The sequence below is a fragment of the Tachypleus tridentatus genome, chromosome 5, assembly GCF_004210375.1.
Source record: "Tachypleus tridentatus isolate NWPU-2018 chromosome 5, ASM421037v1, whole genome shotgun sequence".
In the NCBI taxonomy this organism is placed as follows: domain Eukaryota; kingdom Metazoa; phylum Arthropoda; class Merostomata; order Xiphosura; family Limulidae; genus Tachypleus; species Tachypleus tridentatus.
In genome coordinates this window covers 50,627,438-50,651,033 of record NC_134829.1, presented here as the reverse complement: position 1 = coordinate 50,651,033, position 23,596 = coordinate 50,627,438, and the positions used below count along the sequence as shown (strand labels likewise).

At 33.2% G+C, this 23,596-nt stretch overlaps 1 protein-coding gene across 6 annotated transcripts in view; it reads right to left on the bottom strand.

The window, feature by feature from the left end:
* LOC143251152 (protein cereblon-like) overlaps positions 1-23,596 on the bottom strand; it is a 33,722-nt gene that overhangs the window by 8,102 nt on the left and 2,024 nt on the right. For 2 of the 6 annotated variants that reach the window (XM_076502536.1, XM_076502540.1), the window contains 5 exons: positions 20,513-20,616; positions 13,880-14,079; positions 9,515-9,676; positions 9,170-9,353; positions 8,847-8,912 (listed from right to left, as the gene is read on the bottom strand). In XM_076502536.1, coding sequence (XP_076358651.1) covers positions 8,847-8,912; positions 9,170-9,353; positions 9,515-9,676; positions 13,880-14,079; positions 20,513-20,616 — 716 coding nt within the window. The remainder of the gene's footprint in view (positions 1-8,846; positions 8,913-9,169; positions 9,354-9,514; positions 9,677-13,879; positions 14,080-20,512; positions 20,617-23,596) is intronic. The other 4 variants (XM_076502538.1, XM_076502541.1, XM_076502539.1 and 1 more) reach the window with 2 other exon arrangements.

The following is a 23,596-nucleotide window of genomic DNA, read 5'->3' as shown; positions in this document are numbered from 1 at the left end:
AGGACAAGTAATACCACTAAGAAAGCAAGCTTGTATCGTGTTGAAGGACAAGTAATACCACGATGAAAGCAAGCTTGTATCGTGTTTAAGGACAAGTAATACCACGATGAAAGCAAGCTTGTAATCGCGGTTTAAGGACAAGTAATACCACTAAGAAAGCAAGCTTGTATCGTGTTTAAGGATAAGTAATACCACTAAGAAAGCAAGCTTGTATCGTGTTTAAGGACAAGTAATACCACTATGAAAGCAAGCTTGTATCGTGTTTAAAGACAAGTAATACCACTAAGAAAGCAAGCTTGTATCGTGTTTAAGGACAAGTAATGTTTTAAATATAACATTTCTCTCACATTTTTCCTTTATATACATTTAAAAAATTGTCTGAATATTAGCTAATAATTCCTCTACTATGATTCAATTTTGCTTATAAATTTGTGATATAAACTTATCTGTTTTATCTTCTGACTAAGACAAGATATCTACATAAATCAAAATTAAAAATAAACTCATAATGAATACAAATGAATATAGTAAATTTAATATACTGTTATTATTTATAACAACAAGACTGCATTATTTTGTTAGTTTTATATCCTTACTGATAGCAGTATTTCTGACCATAATTCCAATAATATCTCATAAGGTTTAAGTTTGTCCTAAATCCACATACTAAGCTAGTAATGCAAACAAAAATCTCTGTAATAAAAATATATGATAAAACATTCCAACTAATACTATTAAATGAAAATAACAATGAAGAGAGAATAGAGAATAATTTACTTAAATGCTTAAAAATAATATCAAAACCACACATGGAATACATTTAGAACAAAGAGTGCATTTATTCACAAAATGACATACATCTAATTACTGGTCTTCCAATCATCACAAACGATATATATATATTAAGTATGCAAGAGAAGAGCACATGGGAAAGGCAAGAACAGAACTGGAACAATTCTACAAAACCACAGCTGTGATCCATAACACAGGTAGAAGAAATTGAAGGAGGAAGATAGACAACATAAAATCTGTGTGAGAACATACATTGATTGATTAACTTTACAACCAAATCTTGCCCACCAGTTATCAACACTTACGTGAGGGTAGGACGAGGACCTCTCAACAGAAGTGGTTAATTGTATTCTGACACCTCACTCCATTGTCACTGACTATAGCAAATAGGAGGAAATCATCTGTACCTGCAGAACACCATCACCCTACACTGTAACTGAACTGAACTGAACAGTTACACCACTTGAGTCAGTGCAAGGGTGACCATGGAACCTCATTCTGAAAAGCAGACCCAGATGTGGCAGGGATGAGCAGCAATCCTCTTCTACTTTACCCATGCAGTCCATGGGTGGTACCAGTCAGGGACATACATGTTTATGAAGGAAAATATCAAAAGATGGTGGGAAGTACATTCTGTGCAAAGTTCCATCGATCAAGAAGTGCTCACTAAAGGGCTCTCATATGAGCAAGACCGAGGGAGACCAGCGATGTCATGAAAAATCACATTGCAAAAGTGATAAAACCTTACCAGCATGAAGCAGTTAAGCCAAGATGGAATGGGAAAACCAATATTTCTATTGAACAAAGTATTAAAGAGAAAGACTGGGTCCAACTGATACCCCAGTGCATGGACACATCAAGAAAAAGCTTGGACTATTCAGCAAAATACATAAGGTGCAGAGGTAAGTCCAAAGAGAGAGAGCCCAAAATAGTAACAATCTTCAGAATGCAGTGCACACACACACCAAGAGAGAGAGCCCAAAATAGTAACAATCTTCAGAATGCAGTGCACACACACACCAAGAGAGAGAGCCCAAAATAGTAACAATCTTCAGAATTCAGTGCACACACACACCAAGAGAGAGAGCCCAAAATAGTAACAATCTTCAGAATTCAGTGCACACACACCAAGAGAGAGAGAGAGCCCAAAATAGTAACAATCTTCAGAATGCAGTGCACACACACCAAGAGAGAGAGAGAGCCCAAAATAGTAACAATCTTCAGAATGCAGTGCACACACACCAAGAGAGAGAGAGAGCCGAAAATAGTAACAATCTTCAGAATGCAGTGCACACACACCAAGAGAGAGAGCCGAAAATAGTAACAATCTTCAGAATGCAGTGCACACACACCAAGAGAGAGAGCCAAAAATAGTAACAATCTTCAGAATTCAGTGCACACACCAAGAGAGAGAGAGCCCAGAATGGTAACAATCTTCAGAATTTAATGCACACACCAAGAGAGAGAGAGAGAGAGAGCCCAAAATAGTAACAATCTTCAGAATTCAATGCACACACCAAGAGAGAGAGCCCAGAATAGTAACAATCTTCAGAATTCAGTGCACACACCAAATTAAAGTGCAGAAAATAAGGCAACTAGGATTAACAAAAAGACTAAATAAGAGCAAATTAACTCAAAACACAAGCACTTTGTGAGGAAACAAATACGAACACAAAGTGAACAAAGAAAAGAGCATGTCGGAACCCATACTCCTATTGGTATAAAATGAAACACGAGGGACTTGCATGACAGACATGTTGGAATCTTGCAATTCCTGAATGGCAGAAGGTTTGTGGCATATATAAAAATAAAAGTTTGCATATAAAGAACACTACCAAATGACAGTAGCTAATCTTATGAGAGATAGGTAAGTACTGTGTTGGAATTAACCCTTTCACCAAAGGTTCAAAATAATATACACAAGTTCATCTACCCATTTGCACACATTCAGTACTTTAATATTTTTTAATATGTATATTTTCACAAAATTAAGTAAACTATTAGTAAATATTAGAAGTATTTTGTGTACAGAAAATCAGATTGTTTTAATTAAATGGTTTTATTAAAGGTTTGTTTGTGAAAATAGAGTTTGATTTATTACTAGTCTGAGTGTAAAGTGATTTCATGTTATCATTAAGAAAATAATTCTTCATCACAAAAATCTCATTATTTATGTAACCTCTAAAACCTCCTAAATACACCTACAAATGTTTGTTTTCAGTAAGACTTTATATTGTATGTTACTTTCTATACTCTAACTATATATGGTCTGTCACTTGACCAACCTTGTAACATCATCATAAGAAAAGGAAATATAAATTATGCTTTATTCATGATAGAATTAGAATTATTATATATTACAACAAAAAATACAAATACTTAAAGTATCTTAAGTCTCATAATGTTATATATTCATTATCTTTATTATTCTGACCCTCCAGTCGTGCCTAGCTAACATTACATAACTTGCATGACGTGATGCATGTACACTCATGTTATGTTTCAAGTAATATAAAACTGACCGACCTTTAGTCTTCCCTGTCTTAGCTGTGTTTTAGTGGACTAGTATTTTGTAATATACAGTCACATTTGAATTATTATACATCATATATGTATATAAATTATTACCATTTAGAAATAAATTACAAGACTAATTTTCCCTAAAATATATAACAATAAGTAAAGAAGCAAAGCAAATAATTACCTTTTCTAGCTATGATCTTTTAACCTGGTTGCTGCTCAATGTATGTTGCTAAGCCTTTTAAAATTTAGCATGTAGAGGATATCAAACATTTTTTAGGTTATTTTATGTATACCTTTCAATAATAAAAAATTCATAAATAACTACACTGATACCATAAAATTCCAATATAATTTATTGAGCTTAGTAGCCAAGACGTATTTAGGTTTAAAAAATATTAAAACTTCTAGCAGACTAAAGCCACAACCTACTTCCTTGAGAACTTGGTTTGAAAGAATGTGACAGACTTTTCACAGAGAAAACCATTCTGGGGACATTCTAAGCTGTCAATTTATTATTCACATGTCATATACTAAATTAATTGGAGACCAACCTGTAGCCAAAGAGTGATGTGTTTCACACCACTGGAATCATGAGGAGAAAGTAAACAACACCTAAATGAACAAACTTTCTCTTCCACCTGAGGAAGTCCAAAGACAGCATCTCAGGCTCAGAATGACAGGATTGTGTATGCCATATTCAACCAAAGGAGCAGAACTCATCCAATCTGGAATTACAGACATTCACACCAACTCCCCAACCAAGTGTACAAAGAGCATTCCACTTGCACTTGGAATTATGGAGAGAATGTTGAACTTGTACTCAACCAAGGACCTGGGAAGAAACCACTTTGCATGTAGAATTATAAGAAGATAATGGTCCATCATCCATGAACAATATACCAAACCAACATTTATTAAAGAGAATAGCCATGCACTTCCCAGTCAGAAAAATATGAATCAAATCTTATTGGAATTACAAGTAGGCTTCTGCAGAAGCTGGTACCACTCCTACTATCATCTGGGAAAAACATTCAGGGACACTAGCAGGAAGAATCCAACTTTTTCCTCTTCTTCAAGAGTAGAAGAACACACTCAAACACTTTGGAGGAAAAGTCTCCATCTGCCACCCCAGAGACTGGGAACGAGGGGTGTAAAAACACCATAGCTCCACTATTAGATTCTTGGGGAGGGGAATGCATTGAAAGGTCCTGAGGTATGGGTGCTCTAGAAATTATGCAAATTTACTACATTTTTACAAGCTAACTAATCCCAATTTATTTAGCCTGAAGACCTTATTCATGATTGTCCATGAGTGGTGGTCCATAATAAGGTAATACCAACCAGTATGCACCAAGAAGGTCTTATGGAACATCCCATTTTGACAGAACCTGTTGCAATTTGTAGTAGTTATAGTGAAAGGTTGCTAGTGTGGAATTGAGAAAAGAAAGCATACCTACCTGGGAAACACTTGCCACAGAGAGAGATCCAGTGAAAAATAAAGGGACCCTGGAAATTTACACAATTGGGGAAATACCTCTAGTTAAAGTCTAAGATGTGGTGAAAATAGCAACAGGAGATTGTCAAAAACCCTCAGAAGGGGAAATTGCCAGATCATGTAAATAATGAGATAGGAAAGTATGAGGAGTCCACATACCAGCCCACACAATATCTTTCACAGGGTAATTCAACTGGGCAGTTAATGACATAGATGAGTCTGGTGAGATGTGACAATAATCAATTATATGCCATGTGAATCAATTTAAAAAAAAACAATTTGTGAGGGTAATGGGAGATAAGTCACGGGAAATCGAAAGATCCTAATGAATGAACAATTGGTTATTGGTACCTTGAAATGACTTCATACAAGCCACATAACAACATAGAGCCCTGATGGGACAGAACAAAAATAAGGATTGCAACAGTCATTAAAATGAAAAATGGCTGGCAAATAAAATGGTAAGAAGGATCTTCCCCCTTCCCTGGCTGCCAGAATCTTGGGAAGAAAAGACCTATCAAAGTAGAGCAAGACCAATGTGAAATGATAAAGAGTCCTATGCGAATAGATCTCAAAAATCTCTCGGAAAACATCCACAGGCCAACAACAACAAAAAATACAATTTAAGAGAAAATTGGAAAAGAGAACAAGAAGCCCATAGTTCAAAAGGAAGATAAGTTAATGCACATAAAACAACTATAAAATCCAAATTCAGTAACTGAAAAACGTCATTTAGGCTGAAAAATATGAAAGGATTTTAGTGAAAGTGATTGAAATGGGGATTCAAAAACCTTTTGATATTTAGAATACTTAAAACTAGTGGACAAGGATGCAAAGCCACAACAAATGAAACAAGCCTTTTCTCAAACACATAAGTTAGAAAACAGGATATGATGGACACGTTTGGATGAAAGGGTTTAACTTTCTTTTAATACATCACTAATGATAATTTTTTAATTTCTGTTTATAAACAATCATGGTTGGCTGGTGGAGAGATTTAGTTTAGTACAGGAGAAATCTTAGAAATTAAACCCTTGTGTCAAGCAAAGGACTGCATAGCTTATAAGCTTGAAGATTGAGTTTCTGAAGATTTGATCAAGGTTGTCTCAATAAAGACTTTCTATGTGGAAAAGATAGAGGTGGATAATAAGGTGCAACCAAGAGAATTTGACAAGAAGTAGGACAAACCATAGTCAGAACCTGGGGCAACAGATGAATTGGAGAAAAGGTATACAGATGTAAACTTGTCCAATCCTGACTGAATGCATCTGCTGCCAACCCTTAAAGATGAGGTACTGGATGTCTGAACTGAAAAAAAACCACTGAAAAACCTTATGATATATCATTAATTCTGTTAGAAAAATCTATTTGAATTTAGACAAATGATCTGCAATTAAATTCATCACTTCTGGAACATGACACACTAAAAGACTGATATAATAGGAATGAGCCCAGTAGAGAAGATCCAAGATACAAAAACAAAGGTCTAAAGAATGTGTGCTTCCTTGACAAGAAGGATACAGCTGTGGAATTGTTGGAATGTATCAAAACTATATTTCCCCTCAAAAAGAGACAAACCTTTGACCATTACCTGATGTACTGCAAGAAGTTAGAGAAAGTTGATTTTGAGGGTAGACTCATCTTCTGTCCAAGTACCTTGAACCTCCCTACCTGGTAAATAAGCTCCACATCCCTGAAGAAATGCATCTGTGAACAGATGGATCTTAAGACAAGGTGGTGAAGTGAGTACCCCAACAGTAGTGTTGCTCCAATCCATCTCCCATTTGCAACTGATGATGTTGCTCCTGAGCAATGAGACAGTATGATCCAAAGGATTGAAAAGCATGATCCATTGGTCTCACAGCGACTACTAAAAAAACCTCATATGTGCTTGACCCAAAGGATTGAGAGGCTCGAGGGATGCTCATATTCCTAAAAGAAAGAGAACAATCAATGCAGTAGGAGAAGAAGACAGAATTAAAAGCCCGACAATTCTTTCCATGGCTTGAAATTATAGAGGAGTTGGTCAAATATGACTTAGGTGAGTATTGAAAAACAAACCCAAATGGACAAGATATTGCATCATTATGAAGACAGATTTCTCCAATCTGAGAAGGAAGCCCACTTCTGTGGTTTCTGGAACTGTAGCAGCTGCTCTTGTGCACAAACCTGTAAGATTCTGCTATGGGAACATGCAGACAAGTGTTGTTCATATCGAACTTGATCATCTAGGGCCCTTGTGCAAACTGCCATTGTAGGGTGAAAAAAAAAACTTCATAGTGAAGTGAGAAGGATCTAAAAAATTGATTATGTCAAGATAGATCAATGACTGGATGCCAATCTCCTGTTTTATTTGGGCATCATGAATAAATAAGAATAAAATCCCAACAGAATGGGATCAACCCTCTCTACTACCTTTCTGACTAACAGCTCTTACGGCCTGGGAATGGAGTTCCACTTACTGTGAACTTGTTAAAGGCAACAGGTTAAGCAGACAATGGTGAAAGTGAGGTAAACTGAATAACCAACTTTGAAGCCAAGACATGGAGTATCCATGGATCCCTGGTGAGCAAGATCCAAATGTCCAGGAAGCAATGTAATAATGTTTCACCATCACTAGGATAATGACCACCAATCTTCATTGGTCTGCCCAAGCAGAATATCTTCAAGAATATAGATGGACCCTATTACTGGAACTGAAGCAGGGGGAGGGGGGAGGGGAGGGGGTGTCAGAAAACACTTTGAGCCAATATCCATAAGTTAGAGCCAAAAAGATGAGAAACCATGGATGATAAAATGGTTGGTATCAATTTGGAATTCTAATATTCCTGGAATTCCAGCAAATAGCATGAGACTGAGCTTTTGGTAACTCTCTGAGAGCAGAAGACAATAAACAAACCCTTTCTAACAAAGTAACTATACCCAATAAATCCTAACAACAAACCAACCATGAAACCACAGAAAGAACAGAAGAAAACAATCTTACTGAGGTAGATGTCAGCAAGACCACCTAACTTGTCCTCAACTTGCTGAAGGGATGTTAATAAGTTTTAGACAAAAGTTGGATGGAAGATAAATACCACAGAACAATCATGAGAGCAAGATTCAAAAATAGGTCCATCTGTTGATAATCTAAACAGGCTCTCTCTCCTGGCAGTGATAAGCCAAAATATGCTGATCTGATGAATGTGGGGGACAAGGCATAGCTATTCCACTGTGTAACTGAGTGGCAAATCTACCAGCATGAACAGCAATGTCAGGATGAGGAGGAAAATCCAAGCAGTCACTTGCCTGACTTTCTGCTTACAAGGAAGAAGTAAAGTCAAATGCAATAGAAGAGACCACAAAACCTCATAAACATAAGAAACCAACAGAAGAAATTGGATTAGAGGGGGCTGCTCAAAATGATCCTCGATTGAGGCTGACCCAGTAAATAAAGGAACCCGAAAATGTCTAAATTCTTGGCAGCCATTCCCAGGTCATTTGTAAAAGTTACTTTGGTGTGTTTTCTTATAGCAAAGCCACAATGGGCTATCTGCTGTGTCTACTAAGAATCTGTCCAAGGCATTCAAGTGGGGTTTAAAAAACAAACAAGCATTCTCAATGCTTAGATGAATAAAAAGTGGAAACCCTGGAGACTGAGAAATAGCCAAGGTGTCAGCAAATGGCAAGCATATTTTGGAAAAAGAGATTAAAAAGTTACAAAATTAACATACACAACCAAACAAGGCTTCATAAATGTACCACATACCACTAAAACCATATTTAACTTACTTGCTTATATTATAGTAAATTCTTATAACAAAAACAAAAGCCTAAAAATTAACAAAATGAGGTTGTCTCAATAATTTACTGAAGACAAATGTAAAAATTAAAATTTGTAAAGTTCCAATGAATACATGCTTTAATTATAACTAAAAGCACAACAGAAGAATAAATCTACAAGAAAAGAAAAACTTACAGCCAATGAATACATGCTTTAATTATAACTAAAAGCACAACAGAAGAATAAATCTACAAGAGAAGAAAAACTTACAGCATCATACTGTTGATATACCCATCGTGGCCATCTTGTATAGTTGGCAAAGTCAAATTTATCATACTGGAAGAAAGAAAAAACTGTTATACATAAAATTGCTGTAATTAAATTTAGTAGTACAAGAAAAATTATTTCATGGATAATTAACAAACCTACTTTACCATAACAATTCTGTCTCTTTCGTAGATTAAAAAAGAAATTTTCTTAAGCCTTTTTGTCAAGCAAATAAAGATTTTTTAACTTTTTTGTTACTTGATAAAACTTTTGTATATATTAAATTCATACTGAAAATAATGTATTTTAGAAACACAATACCCTACCTTTCCTTTTATAAGTGATTTAAACAAAGTTGAATTGGCAATGGAGTCCTGCATCTTGACTTTCATATGCTCTAGAATGGGGAGTGGTAGAGTTTTAAACCTGTCAAGACAATGAAGTCTTGCTCCTTCTCCTGGTTCACCCATGGATATCTCGGGAAGAATCCTCACCTTACCCATTAATACACTAGATAAAAAAGTCACAACTCAAGCTGCAGTGTAAGTAACAGAAAGGTAATATTAACACGTTAGAAAAAAAAAAAACTTTTTACAAGTTTTATGGTTCTTCTTGAAGTGCTGCATATATAAACGATCCTTTTTTTAAGAAAGAACAAAAAAGACACTGACCCATCAATCTGTCTCCTTGTTTCTATAATCTGGAATCGCTGCCGACCTTCTGCTTTAAGTCTGATAGTAGAAAGTCTAATATCTTCATCTGCTCTCTCTATGTAAGATCTTATCTCTGCCGTTGTACCAATACATGCTACATCAACTGAAGGAGTTTGGTGTCTGGAATGAACAAATCCCTTGACAAGCAATATGTACTTTGAGACAAATTATGCTTAAAAAGTAACTTCATTAAAAAAATGGCATTAATGTAACTGACTTTCACCAAAATTTCTGGATATGGGTAGGTCAAAATGCAAGATATAATTTTTTTTTCAGAGTTACATTTAAAATATAATTAAACCACTTTGTCATAATCAAAACTTGTATAATAATCAAGTTTTAATTTCCAATATATTCTCAATGTTCATATCTATGCATTATGCGACACTTGTTCACTCCAAATTGTTCATTTTAGGTATTCTTATTACCCATACATAATGTGGTGAGTTTAATATAGATTATACAGTTTTACTATAGACATTGCTAAGACATAATCTAAATTTTATAGCCTTCAATATATCTGGTATGTAGTGACATGAACCAGAAAGTAAAACATGCAAGCTACACTCTCCATTAATATTTTGTGTTCAAATTTGTATATTTCAAAAAAAATTAAGTAATGAGCTAACAACAATTCTACAAAAAAAGGGGAGTTAACTTTCATTTAGACTTTAAAAGCAAAATATTACAAGACCTGCATGTAAATATTTATTTTTTGTTGTTTCTATTTCTTGATTGGTAAACAAGTAACTAAACAATATACTAGTTCAGCAATGCACTAAAAGTTATGAGCTCAAATTAACTTAGATAATGGAAACAGTCTAATTTAAGTAAAATTTAGGTTATTTGTAAAGGGTTTTCAAGCTGTAATGAAATGATCTTCAGTGACATTCAAAAAGATAGGACAAAGCCTTGTTCAGGTTCCTTGCAATCCATTTAGGTAAGACCATAGCTACTGTTTGTGTAATTACTACCATTGCATTCATACTTCATGACAATTAATGGTAAATAAAACCAAGTTTATGCAACAAATAGGCACATCTATGTGTTAAATGTGCCCAAATCAACCTCTATGTGATTTTTGTGGTGTTAACAGTAATATCCATGTCATACGAGATCACAGAAAAGTTAGTGACTTTTCTTTGTTTTCTGATCTATACAATAAAATTCCTGAATGTTTTCTGGACAATTAATATAAAATATATTGACATTTGCCAATGGTAGTCTTAATAATAAACAACACAACTGCAGAAGTAACAAAAAACAAAATTTAAATCCAATTGCTACAACATAAGTAGGTATGTAACTCATGTGAAAGTTCTTCATAAAAAATCAAAATAGCTGATAAAATAGATTTAAATTTGTCTCGAATGATCACAACTTTATGTAGTCTTAGAAAAATAAGACATTTAATTTAGATGTTTTTCTACTATTATAATAAAATATTCGTTATTTAACGCAGTTGTTAGCACCTAGACTCTGAATACAACACATGTAATGTGACTTTCATTTTAAGATAATAAATAACATTTTTATATTCATTACTTCCATATTTCATTTCCATAAGCTCCAGAACCTCCTAAATGAATATCAAATGTTTTTAAAGCAAATATTTACATTTCATTTTTCATTTTCTATATCATCAACTTTATACATATTATCATCAATGTGCAGTGCAATGAAATGACTAATTTTAAGAAATGTAAATATGTACACACTTCTTAAATGTTCTCTTTTGCCACATGTGTAATTTCACATCTTTATCTTTTCACTGTAGTTTAGTTTATTTTTAATTCTCCTTTGCAGGTATGCCAACCTATTCCTATCAACATGACTCTGCAGTTATAGTTTTTATAGGGCAAAGGTGGTCACATCCACAAATTCTTTCACTAATGTTCTCTCTCTCACACACATACACAAATGATGCTATCTTGCTTGGACATTTCCACAAGTTACATCAAATTAAATGTATACAATTACAAAATCTTCAAATAAGCATTTATAAACACAAATAATACATACCTAATTAAAATATAAACATAAAACCTGAATGTAGTTTATATGTTTAGCAAACTAATAGATATAAGGTAAGAAACACTTGCCAAGCACTAAATACACCTCAAGAGAACGATGAACTAACCTACTTTTCTATTACACAATACAAACCCATACACTGGTAGAGGTTTTGTCAGGTTATAACCAAGTAATGAGAAATCTTCTCTTTTTATTGGTTTTAAGCATATCATTCAACTTTAAACTCTCATCTGGAAACACAGCTTTGGCTTTTTAAGTGGATGTGGCTGACCTTAAGCTTAGAAATATCAGAATATAAAACTACCAAGAAGGAAATTCTTGGAAATTTTCCAGATGCTAATGAAAGAGAAGTGGAACTTGATCTTCTATGTTAACAGTTTATTCTGTTTCCACAGTATCATGTATAATAACTTGTAAAGTTTACACTAGTAACCAGATCATGTGATAGTAGTTGTAATCACTTTTTTTAAATGTTTCTTTTTAAAATAAGGGAACAAAACAAGATAATACAAAACTTTAAGTTATAATTTATGTGATAATAGTAATTTTATTAAAATACATTCACATTAAAGCAGTTCAATTAAATTTTGAAGGCAACTCAGTAACATGAACAGAAAGGGTTGTCATAGGTAACATCTGTGATTATAGATTTAATAAACATCCCAACAGGAAATACAAAAGTATAATTACAAATAATAACCTAAATGTTGAACAGAAACTTGCATAGTATTACACACATTTACTAGGATAATTTTGATACTCAGAGGAGAGAGGAGTGGATTATAACATCTAGTATATGAACTTAAATAGAAACCTACACTATATAAATATATAAATGTTTGCATATAACTAATGAGAAAGAATTACACAAGCTGAATTAAACAAAAGTTACTGTTTAAGTTAGGGAGAGTTGATAAGTACTCACTCTTTTATCAGATGTTTTAGTTGTGCAGCATGTAGCTAACAGTTCAAAGGTTCATTGATGAGTTTTAGTGTCCAGAAGTTTAGCTATGTACCCACATGTGTGTGTGTGGTATTTGGTTTTGGCAACTTAGATAGCTCCACCACTACCACAAATATGGATAAAAGGCTTATTAACTGTGTTTTATTACGTTTAAAACACGAAATCTGTGCATTCTAATTTTTTCTATAAACATTGGTATTAGTGGCCAAATTGTGTAAATTTTTAACATATTTTGGAAAATAATTTTCCTCCTAACAACGACTGACAGATGCATTGAATTCACTGACAACCAATGTATGTCTGTGCTTCCTGTAATCTTTTATTTGGGGAGGGGGTATTATTAAATGTTTGAAAATGTTATAAAGTAATGTTCATTTTCATTCAAGTTATTCATGAAGAAATCTTGAATCCACCATTAAAAGTCTAGAAACAAAGTTCAATTTAGGACCCAAAGAATGCAAAAATAGTTCTGGAGTTTTAAGAGTCCAGAAATGTTCTAGATTAAAAGTGTACTTAGCACAACCTTATGCATAAATAAGATGAGTGAAAACTAAGCACCACAATAAAATGTGGCAACCTGATACCCAGGGTTTGTCAAAGTCTGCATTCATGTGAGCTACGTGTTGGCCAAGTGATTTACAACTTGTACACCATGATTATTAGTTAGGGTTTAAAGGGCAATAAAACAATAGATTTAAGTACAATCAAATATATATTGTTGTAAGCCTGAGCTATTTCACATAAACAAATGAAGTTTCTTGTTAGCATTTGAATAATTCTAAAAAGAAGAGAAGGTTCATTTAGATTTGTTTCTTTCTTTTTTTTTTTATGGTGGTTATGAAGTAAGATTCATCAAGTCTATGTAGTTAGGGTAAAGAAAGTAAGATACAAAGTTTAACTTAAAGATTCAATATTTATTTGTTCTACAAATGAGATATGAAAATTTGTATACAAAAAGAAGCATTTTAAATCTTAAAATGAAAAGCACTTTGCACTCAGAGCTCTATATACATTCACAAACAAATCTTTAGTAAATATTCTTAATTTTTGTGTATAAAAAGTTTGCAATATTTACTGAATTCTAATTAAATTATGTCAAGACATGTGCCATGTTAAAAATTATAATACCAAAACCACAATAATTAATTTCTTATTATCAAGTTGGTTGAGCCCACGTGAAAAGTGTTAATATTACAATAAAATGTATCACATGTAATCATTACACATCTGAATCAAGATCAGTAATTTATGAAAGGCAATTCTGAGTGAATATAAATTTGGTAATTAAAGTAATTTGGAACATAAGAGGTAATCTGAGTACTTACTGGTTTACAATTCCAAGAGTACGATCTTTTTCTATGATCCTTTTGACCATGCTAACAGCTGAGGGCTCAAACAACTGTAGGGGGAGTGTTTGACCTGGAATAAGGACAACTCCAGGAAGTGGTAGAAGGGGCAAACTCTGACAGCTGTCATCATCTAGTAGAGTTCTCCCACTCAACTCTTCCAAATCGTTACCTAAGTACTACAAAAAGTACTATATGACATCAGAGCTTACAGGTCAAGTATTTTTTTCAAATAATTAAAAAATTACATATTGGAACAAAAATTAAAAACAATTATGGAGAAAAATGTTATTCAAATCCAGACTACTTATCTGCTATATTTAAAAAATGTTCCAAATAATACCTTATTTATTAAGTGTTGGGCAACATATAAATTTGTGGTCAATATAAGACATGCAACACAACAAAGAGACAAACAGACAAGCTTATAATACAATAATCTGCAGAACTAAGCAGCAAAAACACAAATTAAAATTATATAGTATTAGAGGTAAATGTTGAAAAATCATAGAGCACTTTTAAATATTTATTTATAGCTATAGGTCTTATAAACTTGACCATCTTGATAAATTGTACTGATTTTATTTATGCAAGCTAACTGTATCTTACAAATCAGTCTATAGTGCAATAACAGGACAATAATAACAAGTACAATAAAAACATACAGTTATAATAATAAGTAGGTGAACAACTATTTACATTCATAATGAATAATTGCATTGGTGATAGGACATACTACATGTTTCAACAGATCATGACTTCTTCAGGCATGATCTGTACTGAGCAATACAAGGTTTACATATCATTACGAAGACAAAAGACACAGGGATTAATTGTGACTTAAATGTTGTCAGTTGGTGACTAGATATAGGTAAAGGTCAAGTCTGGTCAAATGTATGAATGGTGAATAAACCTTGCCAAATATGGACAATGTTGTTGAGGCCATTATTACAGTTTAGTGAGAGATCACTAGTTTTGATAATGTCTATAGTTTCAAAATGATATCTTTACTTTTTAAGTTTTGGGTGGGTGTAGGAGAATACTTGTTTTTTTAAATCAAAGTATTTTTGGACCCACTTCATATTGACAATATGTTAAAGCATATCTGAAATTCACCTCTACACAAATGATCTTGATGTTTTACTAATAAATCAGTTTGCATGTCTATTTTGAACACAATGTGCCTCTTGACTCAAGTTGTACTATTTTAATGAAAAAAATAACTACAGACCCTATTCCTCTTCATTCCACATACATCAGTTATTCCATACAGATATTAAGTTAGAATAAGAACACTAGGCATTTAAAACAAAACCTTTTTTGTAATAGAATGACATGACTAGAAAAACTTTAAACCGTATTCTACCTTTAACCTGCTCATCATTATAGCTGGGCAACTTGTGGTGCTTAATAGATGGTCCCTTAAATTATCTTTGAGTAATCAATTAATACAATATTCTTCAAACCATAATATGTACATATATCAAAAACTGAAAAAGATGGTGATTGATGCTACCAGCAATATGTTGTCTTTTCTCTAGCCAGCAGTTCAAACACAAAAGAAAAATTATGTCAACAATGGCTGCTGCCAGTCAGTAGGTTTAAACTTAGGTAGTTCAAAATTAGTAACAGTAGCAAATAGCTTTATTACAACAAAGATACAGCAAACAAATATGGTGCTCATAGATAACTGATTACATTACTTAATTAATTAAATTGTCTATCTCTACTCATCATGCTACACCTCCAAACTTTGTCTATCACTTGTCACACAATGTTATGTTTGACCCATACAGTATTATTAATTAAACATCATATTACTCAAAATTACCCATATTGGATAAAGGTACTTGTATTGACCTCGCACAAGACACAGGATCTCTATTAAGATTAATTCTACATATTTTAGTTGAAATTATTTCAATATCCTAAATCAATCATATTTATAATATGAAAGAAACATGACTGCATATTCTGTAGGTAAATACACTGTTTGCCAGCTAAAACTTCAAAGTCAATATATAATTAGGTTACTATATGGGGAAGAATTAATATATCCTTTATATAGTCTAGCTGTTTTCACCTAGCCCTTACAGCCATCTACAAAAGAAAAATATATCTGCTTCCTTACATGGGTTTAAATAATCAATAGATTTATAAAATTAGCACTTTATTTAAATTATTAATCAAAGCTATGAATATTTTTCTATGTTGCTAATTCTATCTCCTTTTCTGACATGATTTAGTGCACCCAAAATATCACTTCGTGTTTTGGCAGAAGCACCAGTTTTCAGTGGGAAGGAAGGATGGGAAGTGTGAGTGGAGGTAACTACCTACTGGAAATAAATTTTCAGTGAAGGAAAATTACAACTTCTAATATGGTACATTACCTCCTTTCACATAATTAGCTAGAATCCCACACTGAATAAGTGGAGGGATCAGCATGAGAGAAACAAAAAATCATCCTTTGAAAATATCTGAAAGACGCTCCCTATGATGAGATAGTCAGATTCTGAGAAATCTGAGATCCCAGAAATTGTAAAAGGAAAAGGATGTGCCCCGAAGTATAGAATGTCTACGGCATGACAAATTCTACATGATGAGACAACTACACCCAAAACCCGTGCCACTGGGAACAAACATCCATGCAGAGGTAGAAGAAGAATCATACCATCAGGATGTCAACTACAATTCAAACCCAAGCCATCTGGTAGGGCAAGGAGTGAGCACTGTACTGTCTTCAACTCAAATTCATGAGGCCAGAGGGAATCTAGTGTCCCTCAACACATGAATGGGACACGTGAATATGATAAATTGATAGATTGATCCAGTAACCCAATATCCTATATCGAAAAGATGTCCACATAGTGTAAAGCATCTCTCTCAAAAGTGAAATTGGCTGGAACTACATAAAGCACATTAACATCCTCAGAAAAAGAAACACTGGAGGATAGCATAAGGGAAAGAACTGTAACAATCCACAATTACTTGCACCATGACCCACAACACTGATGGAGTATAAATGAAAGAGGAAAATAGACATCTGTATCACAAGTTTGAGGATTTATATTGATTGGCCAAAACCTGGCCACTTGGAACTGACATCCATGTGGAGAAATGACAGATCCCAATCAAAGGGCTGAATTGCAATTTTTATATCTTGTTCCTATTTGTTTTTATGTTTTACAGTTACCAAACTATTAAGGCACAAAGTGTCAATGATGAACAAGATCACCTGGAGGAGAATGGGAGGATAAACAGATGTGTTGGTCCAATCCTGGATAAAAACAGTGATTGACAGAGTAATATGACCTGGAATCAGAGATCAAAGCAATTTATGGTTAAAGGACATAAAAAAACCTCAGTGGGAGACGTACCCCAATGACGTCAAATACCATGGAAAACTAAAGGATTATGAGACCTCTACATCATATAAATGTTGTCTGAACAAGAATCAAATCCACAGCAAGAGCAAAAGCACCCAGAACATGACATTCAATGATAGAAATAGAGCATGTGGGTCCAAAAAGAGGGTCAAATGTATAAATAAAGAGGAATGAAAAACAGATGCTGGCCTGATGATTAAGATAGGCAACCACTGAAGAAATATCTGAATGGATAACCACCAGATGAAGAAAATGAACCAAAACATGATCTAAGGTCCAGGATGATAATAGAATAAGACCTCTTAACTGTAGACCAAAAATGCAGAATCTACTAATTTATCAACCCATACCACCCATATCTTAAATGATGCACCCATAAAATGTAAAACACTAGATGGGGAGGAGAAAGTGGGACATCAGCCAATGTGCGAGTCACATCTAAACACTAATGCTGATCAATAACAAGGGTAAGATAAAGGGTAACAAGAGCCAATAAAGGATTTCAGTAGAATTCCACTAGTTGTGAAAAGCCTATGATACAACCTGATCTATGGGGATAAAGGTTACTGTGTAAGATCACATCCTCAAAAGTGATAGAATTGTACAAACTTAAACTGAAAATCCACTGAATGAAGTCAAAGAGGAGAAAAGCAGGCTCAACTGAGACTGTGTAGAAAATAAAAAACCCAATTGTACAAGATATTGTACAGGTCGCAGTAAGGACTTCTTCAACTTGATTAACCACCTACAGAAGCAGCTGATAAAAGTACCAGGTAGACTCCTGTTCAAAAAAAGTAAACAGTAGCCAGTTCACCAAACAGAAAGGAAAATGCAACAAATGCTCTGAACTCCCAACAAGATATACAGGGCCAAAGCAAGTCTAATGGGCAGCACTCAAAACACAGGAACCCCCTATGGAGAATAAATTAAAGAGAGGGTCACAATAATGAAATATTGGGATGTTCAAATAAACATACATGACATTCCTCTTTGAGAATAAGCCACTTAAGAGCGAGAAATAACTCCAAGGTAAAATGGAACAGACTAAAAATCATAATGGGGTGGGACAAACCCAGTTCAGGCTATCAGTTTCTATTTTTTGTGAGGACAACAAACAGTCTGGAGAGAGGTGATGAACAACTGCAATGACCTGTAGAAACCAAAAATCTTGTACCACCTTGAAGAGATGCAGGCTGGCAGAAGGATCCCAGGTCACGGGGAAGGAAAAGAGTAAGAGAGACAAAGAAGGCACGAAGGAAATAGTAGGGCAAATTCCTTTGATACAATCCAAAAAAACCAATGAAACTATAGTGAAAGGTTGCCAAAGGATTACAATATAATATAGTCAAACTCCCATTGGACTAAAACTCTTATCAGTCCCCATTGCTGTTGCCAACTTGCCATCAATATTGGATAAAACAAGATGAGAAACCCATGGAAGAGGGACATGGATTGGTAGATGAGGACCAGAATGGACAGGAATATAGACATGTTATGACTTGAACCACAACAAACATGCAGCCAAAAAAGGAAATGGTCAAGTGTTAACATGCAAGATTCTAAAGTCTGTGATAAACAATCAAAAGTATATCACCAGAGAAAAAATACTACCAGAATAAGGTCTTATCACAACCCAGAAAATCCCAACTATGGTGAAACCATGTCTGTAAAGCAATAGTCAAAGATGACAAATAAGCCAACATTAAGGCAATAAGGAATGACAGAAAAACATGGATTTGGATAAAGTATAATATACCTGAGAAATCATGTAAAAAATTCTGCATTAGACTTCATCAATTCTGCAGAAGAAATAGGAGAAAATGTGGCAAACTTTTATGGTGTAAGAAGAATATCAAACCTTCACACAGGTTCAGTTTTTCATGAGAGGTAGGTTTACCCATAGAATGATTAATCTCACAATGGACAATAGCAGAGAAATCCAATGATGAGAATCTTCCATCTGCATTTGTGAAAATAGTGCAAAATCCAAAGTGGGAAAATGAACCTCAGAATTCATGGTATAAATCAAAGTGTTTGATGGGCAATATGCAAGTATAAGAAAAAAGCAAAGACTGAGAAATTACCTTAAATTAAAAAAAATTCAATGTAAACAGAAAATATCAATAAAGAAATCCCACTTTAGAAATTAAACTATTAAAATCATGATTCACACAAAAAGTGCCAAAAGAAATTTATCTGAGTACAAGTACTGCTAAACAAACAGTGATAATTCAGTAGAATTAAACAGAGGTAGTCACATGCAAAATAAGAGTATTTTGTACTCTTATTATAAGCTAGAGAACTGACAGGTGATGATTGCATGAGAAACACACTGTAATCAGTTAATTTCAATGAAGAGAAACAAAAAAGATTGTGGCATGCATTTAAAGTTCTTTTGCATAGAGGGTAGCACTAAAAACAAATAGCTATTTATGTGAATGGAGTTAATGTATCATACTGGAATTTGAAATTAGCACTCATTTGCACACTGAAGGTTGATTAATTTAGGTCTAGAATGGGTGCATTTCAGAATAATAATCTGCCTTGTGTTTTTGCACACTACAGTGTTGGAAACCTCGGACAATGGTGGTTTTATGACTACAACTTCATTAATTTAACTTAAGATGCAATACAGTTTATAATCCCACATTTTCATTTAGTACATAATTAACATCTTGTCAGCATAACATCTTTAAAGTAACATACATTTCCAACAACAAACCCAGTTAACAAACAGCTACTAAATGTTAATTTTAAATTCTGCAGGTGCAATTTAAATCTATGAAAATAAATTTTGTATTCCTATTCACTCAATTAAAAAATGTTTATGTTGCACTTTGTAAAATGTATAAGCATCTACTTTTCTATAATGAAATAAAACTCCCAATATTAAGACAGCTAACTAGTACCTATAAGCAACATGCAATATACTACAAAAAAAAACTGATAACATTTTAAAAACCAAGATTCCAATATTTATCATTTACAGAAGTATCTATTTTTCACTTTTAGTGAAAACTAATCATTAAAAGGGAAAACAACCTTCTCGTATGTTAAAATCATAAAAAACCCAAATACCCAACACAGAAAAAGCTACATAAAATTACTGACAGTTAAAAAATTCTAACATTAATTCAACTACAAGCGGGCAAGCAACTAACTGTAACAAACAAAAGTGTTTACATTTATATGATATTACAAGTTCATAATTTTCAATGGAACTTACAGTGTGTTGTGCTGGAAGAGAGGTATCATATGAAATGTTTGGGTTCTTTTCCTTCTTATCACCTTTGGCCATTATTTCACTGTCAGAAGAAATACCAACATCTTCTAGATACAGAAATATACTTTTTACTTAGTAGCTCTTGTAGTAAAAATAATTACAGAAACTAACATCAGTTATATTCAACAATCAAATATTAAACTGCTAAAAGTGTATTCTTTTAAAGTTATAAACAGAAAATTAACATCACACGAAAATGACAGTAGCTTAGTCAAAGAAAACAAAACACAACCACCTTCAACTCAAACATTTATTTAAAACAAAACCTTTGTTCGCCATGATGTTCATTGGTAATATTTGATATTTAGCATTAATAAATAAAAAATGTCTAGGTAATACACATGAACTGTATGTGTGACACTTGTCTTATGCCACTTACAAGTAAAATTAGAAGACAAAATTCATATTTCAGACCAATCTAAGAAACAAGAGATTTTAGTTACTTATGATATCAATTTGTTTAACTTAGAATGACAACATTTAGAAACATTCCTCCAGTCTGTAAGTTACTACTGAAGATTACATGATAAGCTTTCAAATGTTTCCATTTTTCAAAAGCTATATTTGCAATATTGCCAATTTGAGTATTCTGTGGAAAATATTGGAATTGACCTGAATCGTGTAGATAATAACCTATGTAATAAACTGCAAGACACTAACATATCATCTTAAGACAACAAGAGGCCTGTTAGTTAACCGAGGCCGTCCCATCTATTAAATGAAACATATGCAAAATGATAGTAATAATTCCTCTTGTGCCTTCTTGTTGTGTTTTCTGGAAATCCAGGTAAATCAAGTCTTCTCGCCAACATTCTTCTTCAAAGAATGTCAAAAAGATTAGTAAGGAAAGATTTTCATTCAGTGAAACCATCTTCACTATTTGACAGAACTTTGCTAAGTATTTTTTTTGTTACTCGTACTTCAAGAACTAAAAAGGTGACGAGTTATACAAACTAATCTTGAGCTTATAGCATGAACAATTCTAAACAGTACTACAAGAAATTTTATACTATTTAGTAAAACATCATACATGAAACCAAAAATAGAAATCACCAAAATGAAATATTGTTTCAGCAATACATAATACCTTTATAACAACAGTAAGTTATCTGAACATATTATGTGCTATGTACTAGACATACTAAAACCTTTAAAAATCTTCAATAAAGTGACACACAAAAGATTAGCTAAGAAGAAGGAAAGGGAGGGGGGTAAATTTTTTATCTTCTCCCACCAATCTGTGCCTAAGGACAGCTTTGAAGGTCCAAATAGTCCCCTGGTTTCTGTAAGTCATGGTATGATAACCTATAATAATATTTTTGTTTTACAGTTCACTCTACTCTAAACACATCCAAGTGTAAAATTTACCACAAAACTGAATAAAAACAAAAGTAACTGGAAAGATGTAAATATTAAAAATAAAAGGTTTACCAAGACACATGTATGCATATAAATAAATCTCAGCAGTATTTAACTTCTTAATGGTCATAAACACATATATTTTACTTCTAAAGCCAGCCTCTTAAATCAAAAATTCTTGCTGAGCTCTGGCTTTATTGGGACATACAGAAAAGAGTAATGATGCATCCCCCCCCTCAATGGGATGCCAGCCAATCACAGGCTAACTTCCCAGCTATCATCCATCAAACAGCTAGGAAGAGTTATCATCCAACTGCATGTCCAAAGCATGAAGTCACTGAGCCACACTGCCTCATAAGTGTAAATGAAAAACATGGAAACATATTTGTTTCATTACAGTCAACAAATATAAAATAAACATGCACAAAATCTTACATAAAAACATTATTTTCATTGTAAGAACATTTACTTTGTAAACCATCCCTATCACTGTATATTTAATGGATTAATAAGTATGCATTTTAGTGGTCAAGGACAAACACTATAGGAAAAGACAAACAGGTTAAATCATTGTTGTAACAGCTTCCTTTTTAATATTTTAATTTAGTTGTTTGTGTTATAGAGGGATCTTGTTATGATAATACAAAATTCAGTATTTCATGAAAATTATGGTCTTGGTAGAACGTAGAAATTTTCTTCCACAGAAAATGTGATTGTGTATAAAATCCAGAACCAGTGAATCATTATGTTAATAAGTTGTTCAGTTCAGTATCAGTTAATGAATTAAACAGCGATTCAGTTAATTAGTAGGCTAAATAATGAGTCAGTCAGCATGGATTGGTTATTGAAGAAATTTTGCAAATGAATTTGTAAGTTGGGAGTACATTAGTTTTGGAACTTATGTTCCAAAGACAGTTTGTGAGGCCTATCAGCCTGTAAGAAACATCACTGGACACATAAATTAATTCATAATTGTGACATAAACTGAACTTTGTCCAGTGATGGAACAACACATTACAAAAATATTATCAAGACATAAGAGGAATAAGAGAAGCCAATTCAGTCTATTCAAAATGTTTTTTTTATATTTGTACAAGTAATGAAACAAAAAAAAAAAGTCTGAATTAATAGTAAGCCTCAAATCCTTATTAAAGAGTACAACTAAAATTAACTTTTAGTAATGTTGTACAAGACTCAATCTATAAACATTGATAAATTGCAGGAAAAAGCTGCTTACAAATCTCATAAAAGTTAAATGAAAGATACTTAAGCCTAATAAATCCAAACAAATGTGTTTTTAACCAGCATAATTAGGAGTTGTAACTTTTTCTTTTAAAACTTGTGCTTGCCTATCCAACATGTTCTACTCAGTTAAATCAAGTTAAAAGTTTGAATAAAATTCAGACCATGAACCTTAAGTTCTGTAGCAATCTGTTTAGATTTCTAAGTTGTGAAAAAGAAACAACTTCTTGCTTTCTAGAAACAAACACTTTTAGAGTTTTTGTAAATGCTGAAAATCAGTTTTGGAAGAAGGAGACATCACCCCAAGACTAAAGTATCTTTTCAAGATATACAGAATTATGATTACATTTGAAAATGTATTCAGAAAATCCTTAAAACAAAGGTATCTGTATGTTATTTAGAGCCAGTTGTTCTTCTGCAATCAGT